At 49.7% G+C, this 15,034-nt stretch overlaps 1 protein-coding gene across 1 annotated transcript; it reads left to right on the top strand.

Annotated features, from left to right (window-relative positions):
* Positions 1–2,517: 2,517 nt before the first annotated feature.
* Positions 2,518–8,493, top strand: LOC144940888 (fatty acid-binding protein 1, liver-like). The gene is made up of 4 exons (XM_078867385.1): positions 2,518–2,650; positions 4,059–4,231; positions 6,970–7,062; positions 8,182–8,493. Exons 1-4 carry the CDS (start codon positions 2,581–2,583, stop codon positions 8,230–8,232), a joined length of 387 nt encoding a protein of 128 aa, XP_078723511.1. The 5' UTR covers positions 2,518–2,580; the 3' UTR covers positions 8,233–8,493.
* Positions 8,494–15,034: the final 6,541 nt, after the last annotated feature.

Raw genomic sequence — 15,034 nt, 5'->3', positions numbered from 1 at the left:
ATCATACTCTGAGTTCTTTCGGTAAAGTCACGTAGGTAAAAAATTAAATTAAAAATAATAAAAAATAAAATAAAAATCACGACGTTTCGGAGGCAACAGAAGTCTCCGTCATCAGGTGGGACCGTCACAGCCAGATTTGCTGCCTCCGAAACGTCGTGATTTTTATTTTATTTTTAAATCCTTTATATTAAGTTCACTTGCTTGCTTGCTTGCGCGCTTACGACCGTGCAAATCTTTCGGTCGTTTTTTAACCCACTTCCCGTAATCCAATCGAGCTGACATTTTGCACACAGACTCGTTGTGCGTGACAATTTATTTTCGTGAAAATTATTTTCCATAACTTTACACTTTTTAGGAATTTTTTTTAAATATTTAATTACCAATTGCTTAATGGTGGCAGGCAATCATCTGACCCATAGGTGGAAGCCATCTCAAGCCAGAGGACGAGAGGACTCTAGCCGCGACGCGTATAAAGGATTTATAGTGAAAAACTTTGTTTTTACGGGTTAATTTTTTATTAATTTTAATTTCATTTTTTACCTACGTGACTTTACCGAAAGAACTAAGTGTATGAATCCTTGCAGTCACGAAAGCTTCAAATCTAGAATACACATCATCGTTCTGCTGTGAAATCCCCAATGGTGTCAAATGTGTGGCGACCCTCACACGCTGATGATGATGTCTTATCGGCGAAAGTGCCCCCCCCCCCCCCCTCTGAAAATTATTGAAGAACACCGGTGTAACTTAATTCCGATGTCTTCCCTGGCTTCTTTTTGTGGTGTCTCTACTGTTCCCAGACGAAGGCAGCAGTGGCGGTTTTTTGTACCGCCCGATCATCACGTGGCCTATCCCAGAAAGTATACGTCTTAAAATGTAAATATTAAATACAATTAGAAAAATATATTGGGATTCATAACAACCACCGTTTCGTATGACCCAAAGTGCCTCCTTCACCCCCCATGACCCCCCACTCCCGTGTCTTACCCACAATCCCCGTGTCTTTTTGGGCCCCATGTTCCCCCATGTCTTTCCCATAACCCCCGTGCCTCCTCTAAGTCCCATGCCCCGCCACCCCCACCGTGTCTCTCCCATGACCCCCGTGTCTCCTCTGGTTCCCATAACCCACCGTGTCTCTCCCATGAACCCCGTGTCTCCTCTGAGCCCCATGTCCCCTCCGTGTCTCTCCCATGACCCCGTGTCTCCTCTGAGCCCCACGTCCCCTCCGTGTCTCTCCCATGACCCCGTGTCTCCTCTGAGCCCCATGTCCCCTCCGTGTCTCTCCCATGACCCCGTGTCTCCTCTGAGCCCCACGTCCCCTCCGTGTCTCTCCCATGACCCCGTGTCTCCTTTGGGTCCCACGTCCCCTCGTGTCTCTCCCATGACCCCCTTGTCACCTCTGAGCCCCATGTCCCCTCGTGTCTCTCCCATGACCCCCTTGTCACCTCTGAGCCCCATGTCCCCTCCGTGTCTCTCCCATGACCCCCGTGTCTCCTCTGGGCCCCATGTCCCCTCCGTGTCTCTCCCATGACCCCGTGTCTCCTCTGAGCCCCATGTCCCCTCCGTGTCTCTCCCATGACCCCCGTGTCTCCTCTGAGCCCCATGTCCCCTCCGTGTCTCTCCCATGACCCCGTGTCTCCTCTGAGCCCCATGTCCCCTCCGTGTCTCTCCCATGAACCCCGTGTCTCCTCTGAGCCCCACGTTCCCTCCGTGTCTCTACCATGACCCCCGTATCTCATCTGAGCCCCATGTCCCCTCCGTGTCTCTCCCATGTCCCCGTGTCTCCTCTGAGCCCATGCCCCCTCCGTGTCTCTCCCATGACCCCCGTGTCTCCTTTGGGTCCCATAATAATAACGATGCAATTTATAACGCGCGCAAATTTGTGGATGTAACGGCTGCAACTCAGATGCGCGGAGCCAAGCTCAGAGTCGCTCGAAAGCGCGTGGTTATAGAGGTGAGTTTTTAAGTGTCTCTTAAAGGAGGCGATTGAGGTGATGCTGCGAATGTGCAGAGGGATGATGGCGTTCCAGACTGTTGGGGCTGCCACCGAGAAGCGGCGCATAGACATGACCATGCTGGATCTTGGTATCAAGAGGAGGTCTCTCCTATGACCACCGTGTATCCTCTGAGCCCCACGTCCCCTCCGTGTCTCTCCCATGACCCCGTGTCTCCTCTGAGCCCCAGATCCCACCCGTGTCTGCTCGCCTTTGGGTCAATGCCCGTCTGGGCACAGGTGCCGTTACGGGCAGGGTGTATTTGGGTAGGGGAGTAATTGACAAACCCTCGCTCTCCCTCTCATCTCACCCTCTCATCTCGCCTCCCACCCTCTCAACCCCTCTGAGGAGCAATTAAGGCCATTAAACCCTTGCCGTTGCGTGATTGCGCGATCTTATCAGCGATTATGGCGCGATATTCTCGAAAGTTACGGCTCTGGTGTTTCGGGGCGGTGCTCCCCGAGAAAATCGCGTATTTAAGGCGCCTCGCCGCAGCTGAGTCTTCACTCCTCCACCTCTCCGGCTCTCCCGACTCCTTCGTCTCTCTCTCTGTCTGTCTCTCTGTCTCCAGGAGAACCTCGTGAACGCCATGGCCGCCTTCATTGGAAAGTGGGAGCTCGAGAGCCAGGAGAACTTCGCCGAGTTCATGCGACTCAGCGGTGAGAGAGCGCTCTGCCACTCGACACCGTCCTCCTCCCTCTCCTCCTCCTCTTTGCTTTATCCTTACCTTGACCATCACCACCTCCTCCTCTTTGCTTTAGCCTTAGCTTGACCATCAAAACCTCCTGATTCTCTCTTCACTTTATCCTTACCTTGACCATCACCACCTCCTCATGCTCTCCTCGCTTTATCCTTACCTTGACCATCACCACCTCCTCATGCTCTCTTCGTATTATCCTTACCTTGACCATCACCACCTCCTCATTCTCTCCTCGCTTTATCCTTACCTTGACCATCACCACCTCCTCATTCTCTCTTCGATTTATCCTTACCTTGACCATCACCACCTCCTCAATGTCTCCTCGCTTTATCCTTACCTCGACCATCACCACCTCCTCATGCTCTCTTCGCTGTATCCTTACCTTGACCATCACCACCTCCTGATTCTCTCTTCGCTTTATTCTTACCTTGACCATCACCACCTCCTCATTCTCTATTCGATGTATCCTTACCTCGACCATCACCACCTCCTCATTCTCTCTTCGATGTATCCTTACCTTGACCTCCGAGCCTCATAATTTTCTTGAGCTCATTATCCTCATCCACACCCCTTTCATGACCCTTCGCGCCTCCCCGTGACCTCATTCTCCCAATGTTATTCTCTCCACCTCACCATCCTCGTGGACTAATTGTATCGCATTACCTTCCTATTCTTCTCTGAACTCGTCCTGCTGACTTCCTTCTCTTGACCTTATGATCTTTATCCTGACCTCCTCCTCTTCGTGACCTCTCCCATCCTCGCCTCCACCTCTCTTGCACTCTTCCTCTTCATTTCACGTTGTCTCATCATAATCTCCTTGAACTTATCTTGGCCTTGTGCCAGTGGCGTAGCTAGGATATTTTGCGCCCGGGGACGAACTATAAATTGGCGCCCCCCCCCCCCCCCCCCGTTTAATCACATACCAAAATGTAATTACACGACACGTAGGCTGTGTGTGGCGGGATATATAAACTTTTAGGTTGAGGTGTAGATTTGTGCAGTAGTTTCAGGCTGCCGTGTCCGCCGCAATAAGTTATAATGTAACGTTGTAAGCCTCATTTTGGCGCCCCTTTACCTTGGCGCCCGGGGACATATGTACCCCCCTGCCCCCCCCCCTAGCTACGCCTCTGCCTTGTGCCCCCCCCCCAATCCCCCCACCCAACCTCCCCTATGACCTCCTCCCTCTGACATCCGCGCCTCCGATTAGCGCGGTTGGCCACGTACGCTGCCAAAGAAGCTCAACACACGTACGTACATCTCTCAGAGGTAGCTCTGTGATGTCCACTTCCGCGGGGCCCGTTGTCCAACACCGAGGAGCTGCACTGACATAAACTCCCCCCCTCCCCCTCCGTCCCGTGCCCGGCTAGGTGTGCCCGAGGACAAGATCCAGAGCGGCGAGAAGCTGGTGTCGCACACGGAGATCACGAAGAGCGGAGACTCCTTCACCATCTCCAACATCAACCCCAAGAAGACGCTGGTGAACACCATCACGCCCGGCAAGGAGTCGGACTTCGAGACCCTCAGCGGCAAGAAGGGCAAGGTGAGTGGGGCAGTGGGGGGCGGTGGGGGGCAGTGGGGGGGGGCACTGTAGGGTAGAGAGAGAGGGGGGGGGCAGCAAGAGATCAGCAGGAAGGGCAGCTGGGGGGGGGGGGGTAGAGGGGCGGGTAGCGAGCGTGGTTTGGAGGTGTGTCGCGATGTCCGCGGTTCTTTCTTTCTTTAACGAAACCATTTCGGAAATTGAGATGCAAAGGCGCGGGCCCTGCAAGTGCGTTTGTCTCGCGCCGCTGCTGGCGGAGAGGGGGTCTCCGCCAGAGGGGAGCTCAGGAGTCGACAGCGCCGCGGGGCTACGACACCAGAGACAATTTCACGATACGGCGATTGATAACACCGGTCAACACACTTTTTCTGGCATAAGGTATCATTTTGGGGTGCTGATTCCAAATCTGGCATCGGTTTTGGTCTATCACATCAGGTTTTTGAGATATCAAATGTTGCATTTTCAATAAAAACTGCGGAAGAAAAATATTCAATAAATGTGGATATCTACATAAAATGATATTATAAACACACCATCCTAAAAATACAGCGCCGTATTTTAACGCTAAAGCAGTCACTGACTCGCAACAACTTGCAATCATAAGTGACAGAGTTCATTTCGGGTAAAATCGATGAAAATGGGGTGTATGCCGATAGCATAAAAATGAGATGTGATAGGGCAAATCTGAGATCAGATTTGGAATCAGCGCCCTGAAATTAGTCTAGAACAGCTGCAAAAGTCCAGGCCAGAATTTTGTTTTGGTTTGTTGACCAGCGTAATGAATGGGGTTTGTTATTATTGTTGTGGGGTGGGGTTAGATCGTGTAAGTATAAATGTGTCATCTTCTTGGTTCTTTCGGTAAAGTCACGTAGAAGAGAAATAATAAAATAATACAAATAAAACATAATAAAATAATTCTCACGACGTTTCGGCCACAACGCAAGCAGCCGTCCTCAGGTGAAGAACAGGTCTGTCGGGAAGACAGCGTCTGACTTTACCGAAAGAACCAAGAAGATGAATCCCTGCAGTCACGAAAGCTTTAAATCGAATATAAATGTGTCGCCGTGAAGCCAACGTCACCCGACACAGCCAATTTAGTGAGATCTTGTCACGTGAGCAAAACGCGTCGATTAGTTACCGGTTGAGCATTCGCTGTGTGTTGGAGAGTTAAACCCATCGACCGCATTTGCGATTCGAGCACCGTGTGACGTCTCTCCGGTGACATCGACATCAACGACAAGCAGGCTCATCGGGCGATTTGCCAGAATTGGAAAGCAGTCCTCCTGTTTCAGAGTCTTAAACGAAGTGGAGAACACAATGGTGTCATCACCGCCAGCCTATCAGGTGCGAAGATCAGAGGGGAGTTGATTGCGATCTCCTCAATTATAACGGATTAGGGGCCGTCCATAAATGACGTCACGCACCTGGGGGGGGGGGGTCAGACATTTGTGACGATGTGTGACGAGGGGGGGGGGGTTGAGAAATTTGACGTCACATCAAAATGCGCAACTTTAAATAAATCTAGACAACTCGTTCTACTGAATTAAATAGACTTTTTAATGTTTTCTCCCACAACATCAGAGTGCAGCGGCACATTAAATACGCACCACAATGACAATAGTTTAGAGCGATTTGAAGCATGCTTTATTTTTTTTGGGGTGGGGGGGCAGAGCTTTTTGACGTCATATTTGAGGGGGGGTCTGACTTTTTGTGACGCCGTGGGACGATGGGGGTGGGGGGGGGGGTCAAAAATCGTCCAAAATCGCGTGACGTCATTTATGGACGGCCCCTTACGTCAATCTGAAAATATGCAGTACATCTTACCAGATGGGTTTGATCACAGTTGCTCCAATATATGATGCCTTGAATAGGCATGCATTCAAAGGCGTATTACTTAACAATACGTTTACAAGACAGCACTAAGCCGGTAGCTGTCAGAACGGTTCCAATGACAAATTGTATTTCTCCTCAATTTCAATATATTTTTTTAACGAGTCTCGGCCAGGAAAATTTGTATTTCTCCTCAATTTCAATAGATTATTTAACGAGTCTCGGCCAGGAAAAATGCCGTTTTACGCAGCACATCAAATCCATCAAGACCAATTGAATGTCCTTGTTGGCACGCGTGCCTCGACTCCCAACGCTTTATGCATTACATTTTGTATTACGGATGTTGAACTTCTTTCACACCGTACGTGAAAGATCGGAGTGTGTGCGGGGGAAATGACAACACGCTAAACACGCAAAAAAGCCGTTTCACATCGAGGAGTTTGTGAAACGAGATGATGATGATTTAAAAGTTTGCACGGCTCCCAATGGCTTCCTGATATCGGAAGGAAGAGCGCGTTCCATCACCACCGTCTTTGTTCGATGACCATGGCGATAACCACGATCATCGCGACACGGCGATCTGCTGTCGAGCGGCCTCCATTGGAGAGGCTCCCGTCCGGTAGCAGTGGTGGCGAGAGAGCGGGGCAGTTGCAGGGGCTGCGCCTTCACCCCGTTGCGTCACTGACCCCCCCCCCCTGCTGCACCCCCCCACCCCCTTTACCCATTGCGTCACTGACCCCCCCCCCCCGCTGCACCCCCCTCTCCCCCACCCCCTTTACCCGTTGCGTCACTGCCCCCCCTCCCTGCCGCCCCCCCCCGCTGCACACCCCCCCCCCCCCCGCGCCCCCCCCCACCCCCTTTACCCGTTGCGTCACTGTCCCCCCCCGTTGCCCCCCCCCCTCCCCCACCAGGTCCTCGTGACCCTGCAGGGCGACACCAAAATGGTGGCGCAGCTGCCCAACCTCACGCACACCCTGGAGGTCGTGGGCGGCAAGCTGGTGGAGGTGAGTAGGCCTCCACGGGTACCACGCACGGGGAGTTGGTGGTGGTGGTGGTTGGTGGTCGTGGTTGATGATGGTGGTGGTTGGTGGTCGTGGTTGATGATGGTGGTGGTTGGTGGTCGTGGTTGATGATGGTGGTGGTTGGTGGTCGTGGTTGATGATGGTGGTGGTTGGTGGTCGTGGTTGATGATGGTGGTGGTTGGTGGTCGTGGTTGATGATGGTGATGGTTGGTGGTCGTGGTTGATGATGGTGGTGGTTGGTGGTCGTGGTTGATGATGGTGATGGTTGGTGGTCGTGGTTGATGATGGTGATGGTTGGTGGTCGTGGTTGATGATGGTGATGGTTGGTGGTCGTGGTTGATGATGGTGATGGTTGGTGGTCGTGGTTGATGATGGTTGGTGGTCGTGGTTGATGATGGTGATGGTTGGTGGTCGTGGTTGATGATGGTTGGTGGTCGTGGTTGATGATGGTGATGGTTGGTGGTCGTGGTTGATGATGGTTGGTGGTCGTGGTTGATGATGGTGATGGTTGGTGGTCGTGGTTGATGATGGTTGGTGGTCGTGGTTGATGATGGTGGTGGTTGGTGGTCGTAGTTGATGATGGTGCTGTGAGTGTCGTGGTGGTCGCCTCGATGGTGATCTAAGAGGCCGTCCATAAGTGACGTCATGTACCTAGGGGGGGGGGGTCAGACATTTGTGACAATGCGTGACGAGGAGGGGGAGAAATGTGACGTCACATCAAAATGCGCAACTTTAAATAAATATAGGCAACACGTTCTACTTTATTAAACAGATATTTTAATGTTTTTTCCTACAACATCAGAGTGCAGCACCACATTAAATACGCACTACAATGACAATAGTTTAAAGCGATTTGAAGCATGTTTTATTTTCAAAATGGAAATATGGTTTTTGGTGGGGGGGGGGGGGCAGAGCTTTGTGACGTCATATTTGAGGGGGGGGTCTGATTTTTTGTGACGCCGTGTGACGAGAGGGGGGGGGGTCAAAAATCGTCTCAAATCGCGTGACGTCATTTATGGACGGCCCCTACCCCAAAAACCTATATTATGGATGATGTTGGTGGTGTTGACCATGCCCCGATGTTCTTTCGCTCCTTCCCAGACGCTGGATGCCGGCTCCGTTGTCTTCAAGAGGGTCAGCAAGAAAGTCTGAGTTCGACCTCTGAACCTGGTTCAACTCCCGACCTCCTAACCCGACCTCTATACTTAAATACTGCCCCCTGTCCTGGTTCAATTCCAGACCTCTATACCTAAATACTGCCCCCTGTCCTGGTTCAATTCCAGACCGCGTTCCATGATTTCCCCGAAGCTGTTCACCGTCGTGAGCCGACAACAGCAACATCATTAGCCCGTAGTGGTGATGGCATCATCGCTGTGATGTTGGTGATGGTGACTTCCTCTGTGTTGTGATCCTATCTCGACCAATAAACTCTCCGATGTTCCCATTGATCTGTTGCTGTCTGGCGTGTCCGTGATGGTCACCGCGGTGATGGTCGTGATGGAGATGATGATGTTGATGCTGATGAACATTGCTGCTCTTGAAAGTGACTATGATTATGATGGTGGTGGTGGTGTTGGTGGTGTTGCTGGTGATGATGATAACTATGAAGGATTGCTGATGGTGATCCATATTGATTGTGATGATGTTGAGACAATGGTGAGAATGATGGTGGTGATGATGATTTTGTTGCTGATGCAAATGTTATGGATGACGGAGACAATGATAATATTTATTGTGGTGGTGATGATGTTGCTGATGATGCTAATGTTATTGATGTCGGTGGTGATGTTGTTAACGATGGTGATGATGTTGTTGCCAGTGGCAGTGATGATGATGGTGGTGCTGGTGGCGTGGATGATGACTTGAGTTGTATGGTGGTGTCAGTGATGATGATGTTGATGCTGCTGATGGTGGTGGTGGTGATGACGAGGATCATGGTGATGATGATGGCGATGTCTTTATTATACAAGGACAATGCCTTTGTATAAAACAGCCACGTGCACACCGTGTTCACAAAGACACGGTATCTTGAACATCGCCATCATCACCATAATATATTATTTATATCCAGAATTAGAATATTCATTTATACTGGACGAATCCGAGAAAGCTCTTTTTCACAGATGTTCAGCAGGGCCAGGTCAAAACAAACAATACAAAAAACGACAGCAGTGCAAAGTATGGGAAAGGTAAACAAAGCACTTAAAATCATATATATGTGCTAATAAAACTCAACGATGTTTTCGTATCTTACCAGGTAAGGTCCCACTGAGCTATGAGCTTCTTCTTGGTTCTTTCGGTAAAGTCACGTAGAAGGGAAATAATAAAATAATAAAAATAAAACATAATAAAATAATTCTCACGACGTTTCGGCTACAACGCAAGCAGCCGAAACGTGAGAATTATGTTATTATGTTTTATTTTATTAGTTCCCTTCTACGTGACTTTACCGAAAGAACCAAGAAGATGAGAAGATGAATCCCTGCAGTCACGAAAGCTTTAAATCGAAAAATATGAGCTTTCTTTTTCAGAAGCGACTTGGACACCACGTGATGAAGTGGCTCGTCGCGTGGACATTTATAACAGCTAACACATTCCTGCGGAGGGAGCTGGTAGGAACGTTGCCGGCGTGAGTAGGTGAAACGTTGAGTTTTATAAGGGCACCACGGGGTGACCAGCCCCACCCAGCCCCACCCTCCCCACCCAGCCCCTCCCTCCCCACCCAGCCCCTCCCTGCACGACAGACGGACGGACACAATAATCCCCTGTGGGCCCGTGTAACCAGAGGTTCCTACCAGTATAATCTAAACAACCTAAACCCGTCTTTCTAAACCACTCCTCCCGCAGCCGGAGACACAAGAACAGGGAGTTATTTAAACTCATTAGATCTTCTGGTGGCGGTGGTGCTTCTGTTGCGTTGGCACTGGTGCACAAACAACAACAACAACAACAAAACCCGTTCCGTGTCAATAACAACACCACCACTATAGTGTGTGGCCTCAAAAGGGGGATATTTTTTTATTATAAATAACACTTGTTTACTCACACTCACTCATCCTAAACAACTTACTCACCCAAAGAAAGATGACCCGTATAGCCTGAACAGACTATTTACGCGTTCTACTTCCTCCCCCCCCCAAATATTATGGATGATATTGGTCGCGAAAGCCTACGCGTTAAACTGAACAGAGTGTTGGGACAAGTTCTGTTAGTGAGCACCTATGAAGGCCGGCACGGTACACGAGGGGGGGGGCAGGGGATGGGTGGCCAGCACCACGCACGGCCGCCTTTGTGTCCCTCGTGGCAATGTTAACACACCACACAGGTACTCATTTGAGGCTGAGTCAACCTAGGGGATGCCCAGGAGTGGTTCAGATAATCATCACTGGTGTTGGTGTCCGTGAGCGTGATTCGAACCTGGGTCGTAGCGCAGCATGCTAACCACTGCACTGCCGCTTCCTACCCACTCACTCACTCACCCACTCGCTCACTCACCCACTCACCAATCACTCACTCACTCACCCACTCACCCATTCACTCACTTACCCACTCACCCACTCACTCACCCACCCACTCATCCACTCACTCACCCATTCACTCACTCACCCACTCGCCCACTCGCTCACTCACCCACTCACCCACTCGCTCACTCACCCACTCACCCACTCGCTCACTCAACCACTCACCCACTCGCTCGCTCTCTCACCCATTCACCCACTCGCTCACTCACCTACTCAGCCACTCACCCACTCACCCACTCGCTCACTCACCCACTCACCCACCCACTCACCCACTCACCCACCCACTCACCCACTCACTCACCCACTCACTCACTCACTTGCCACACTGCCGGTCATCTCGCTTCTCTCACTGCTTCTTCCCATCGCACCACTCCACCTTGCAACATTTCCCTTCTTCCATCATCACCATCATCACCACCACCTCAACTACCATCATCACCCTCTCTTTCCCCCACCACGCTCTTAACAACAATAACAATAACCTCGCTGCTCAACGCTAAACCGTGCTACAACCTAAACCGTGTTACACAATAATCCGTGCTGAACTCGAAACCGTGCTACACAAGAAACCGTGCTGAACTCTAAACCGTGCGACACTCTAAACCGTGCTACACAATAAACCGTGCTTCACAATAAACAGTGCTTCACAATAAACAGTGCTGAGCTCTAAACCGTGGTACACCCTAAACCGTGCTACACAATAAACCGTGCTACACAATAAACCGTGCTACACAATAAACCGTGCTGAACTCTAAACCGTGCTAACTCCCACTCCTCTTGTCTTCTATGACGAGGGCAACACTCACCCTCGTCCCTTGCGGAGGATATCAATAACAAAAGCGAGAAGCGGACAACTGCATGGGTCAAACAAAGCCTGACTGCTGATGAGACGTTAAATGCCGAAACTAGTCCTTAACTAGGCACATCGGCCATCAGCACCAGCGTTGCTTCAAAGCGAGCCTGGCTCTGCCTGCTGCTGCTGATGATGATGACGAGAAACACTGGCTGTTAAAACCGGTCGAAAAGTCTCTTTGCTTTGTTCTGTTTAACGAATGCTGCTTAAATTATTCCGTGGCCAGAAGGAAGGCCGTGGGGCTGGTGGCATGTGTAAAATACAAGCATATCTTCATGGAAATACTAATAACAACAATGATTATTTTACGCAGTGTTCGCAGGGCATTGCCTGCTTGTTCACGCTCGTGCAGAGTCAGCACCGCGCGGTCCCTCCACTCGCTCGCCCGGGGGCTGCCCCTGGCCTCGTGGTTCGCACGTGGCCGTCTTGGGCCCGCGGGGCAGCGAGCAGGGAGGGGTATGTTGTTTATGCCATTTATTGTGAAAATTCCGTCAGTTCCAATGATTGCTTTTTCATTGCTTTCATAGCTTTATTTTGGTGATTTCGAAAAGTGTATTGGTTTAGCCATGTTTGCTTGTTGTAGTACAGAGTTAGACTGATGGCCTTAATCTAAGTTGTCTTGTGGTTGTTGTTGTTGTTGTTTGACTTGCATCCCACTGGGATTTTTGCACACAGCGTTGGTGTACGGTGATTTTTTTCTGCAATATTTTGCTGTCTTTTCTTGGATTTTCTGTTTGCACTTAGTCACATATTCACTTTAAGATGTTTTTTGTTCATGTTTTTGTTTTCTGTTTGTTGCGGTTGCACCCGATTCAAGAGCCGAATGGCTCACAGGGCTAGTACCTAATAAATGAACTTGAAACTTGAACTTGAATGACCCCCCCCCCCCCGTGGTAGATTGTTCAGTGGGCCTTACCCGCTATTTTTTTATTTAGTAAAATTGTAATCGGCCATTGTCAATTCACTGCTGGATGAAGGCCTCCGCCTCCTCCTTCTCCTCCTCTCCCCGAAGCCACCGCCACAAACTCGCTCCGTCTCCTCTGTGGATGCGTCCCCTCGCGTTCCATTCCTTGGCTCCCACATTTATGGACGGCCCCTTTACGTATCCTTGGTAAACGTTGACTCTTTTCGATTTAAAGCTTTCGTGACTGCAGGGATTCATCTTCTTGGTTCTTTCGGTAAAGTCACGCAGAAGGGAAATAATAAATTAATACAATTATCACGACGTTTCGGCCACAACGCAAGCAGCCGTACTCAGCGTTGTGGCCGAAACGTCGTGAGAATTTCATTTTAGTATTTATTATTTTATTATTTCCCTTCTACGTGACTTTACCGAAAGAACCAAGAAGATGAATCACGTTGACTCTCTCCCGAGTCGTTTGGACGGCGGAGGCAAGGTGCCTTGATCCTCTGCTGCGCTCTTCTGGCTCAGGAGACCTGTGGCTGTAGCGCATGAAATCGCGTCGTCATCAGTGTAAGAAGACACGTGGACCCGCGTGCGTTCCACTGGCCGCTTCAGAACCACGGGACAGGAGCGAAAAACGCAGAATACAAAACGTGGTAGAAGCGTGGACGGACGCGGCGTGCGTGCGTGTGAGTGACACGTGGATTAGAGAACGCACGCGGATGAATCACATTGACCGTGGTGATGATGATGATGAAAGCAAAGTGAATTGAGTGCTTGGAATTGCGCTGGGAGGCAGCGATAGGAGCACGTGGTTTAGAGAAGACACGCGCAGGTTTGGGGCCGTCCATAAATGACGTCACGCGATTTTGGACGATTTTTTTATTCCCCCCCCCTTCGTCACACGGCGTCACAAAAAGGCAGACCCCCCCCCCCTCAAATATGACGTCACAAAGCTCTGCCCCCCCTTCAAATAACACATGATTAAAATCGCTTTACACTCATTGTAGTGCGTATTTAATGTGGCGCTGCACTCTGATGTTGTAAGAGAAAACATTTGTAAAAAGTATATTTAATTAAGTAGAACGTGTTGTCTATATTTATTTAAAGTTGCGCATTTTTACGTGACGTCACATTTCTCAACCCCCCCCCCTCTCGTCACACATCGTCACAAATGTCTGACCCCCCCCCCTCCCTATAGGTGCGTGACGTCATTTATGGACGGCTCCTTGGAGACACAAATCCGGACCGTTGAGAATCAGAATCTTTATCTCTCGACTGGAGAAATCCGAGAATCTACGAAGCTCTTTTTCTTTGCACAGGTGTCTAGCTGATAATTGTTTTTTTACCCTTTTATCTGGCAACAAAACTGACACCTTTTTTTACAAGGAGTCATGTTTGCATAGACCCCAATACCTGCAGTCATAATGCAAACAAAACACATAACTCTGGTAAAGTATGCACTGCCCTTGATAGTTGCATACATTATCAGAGTTATGTTTTTTGTTTGCATTATAAAAAAGGTGTCAGTTTTGACGCCAGATAAAAGGGTAAAAAATCAATGATCATATTTTTTTCTTCTGGCAAATGAGGTTCCAATGGTTTAGGTGTCGAGCCTGGAAGAGAAGTGAGTTGGGCTCGGGCTGAAACGCATCATGGCCACACGGGACGATGTCGTCCCATGGTCGAGACTAGTAACGGATTGGCAGCCACAAGGTCCGAGAGGATGTCCATCTAGGAACTAAACTTTGCACTATTCCAGATGTGAAGCTTCCGTGACTGCAAGAACCCGCGCTCGTTGGTTATTTCGGTAAAGTCACGTGGGTAGAAAAAAATAATAGATCACGACGTTTCGATCGCTGCGCGAGCAATCGTCATCAGGTGGGACAACCACAGCAAGAATAAACTGCTGAAGTAGGCGAGATATTTGCCGTGGCACGAAGTTATATCGGCCTCGGCTGCAGAAAGAACCAAAGAGTATGGATTCCTGCAATCACGAAAGCTTCAAATAAAAACGCCACACTATTTTATTTGATCTGGTAAGGCCCACTGACCTACACTTTGTAGTTCTTTTTTTTTTAAAGAAGTGACCTGGCTGCCACAAATGATAGCTCAACGAAGTGGCAACGTCATGATCATCATCACGTGGAAATGTATAGTCAGCCCAAATGCTTTGAGCGCGTGATGTCGATTCGAAATGTGGAGGGGGGGAAAACTGGAGGACCCGGAGAAAAATCCACGAAACCACGGGGATGGATGGAGAGACACGCAGACTGCAAATATACAGCAGCAGGCGTCAGGGTCGGGATCGAACCCACGACCGACCTCCTGTAGACCAGGCGAGGGAGTTAACCGCTCATCAAGTGGAGACGGAGCGGTGAAATCAGTTTGCGTGCAGCAGCGATCGTGAGAGGTGGCGATCGCCGCTTCATCCAGCAGTGGATTGGCCGTGGCCGGTGATTGATGATGACGGCGGCTGGACTCGATATATTATATTCTTAGGTTTGTTCGGTAAAGTCACGTAGGTAAAAAAATAAAATTAATAAAAGTAAAATAAAAATAAGATAAAAATCACGACGTTTCGGAGGCAACACAAGCTTCCGCCTTCAGGTGGAACAGGCACAGCACGATTGCTGTATCAAGTGAGAGAAATACCAAGAAAACAGTATTTTTTAT

The sequence above is a fragment of the Lampetra fluviatilis genome, chromosome 23 (genome assembly GCF_964198595.1).
Source record: "Lampetra fluviatilis chromosome 23, kcLamFluv1.1, whole genome shotgun sequence".
Classification (NCBI taxonomy): domain Eukaryota; kingdom Metazoa; phylum Chordata; class Hyperoartia; order Petromyzontiformes; family Petromyzontidae; genus Lampetra; species Lampetra fluviatilis.
Note: the sequence above shows the minus strand (reverse complement) of the source record. Positions and strands in the feature narration are given on the sequence as shown.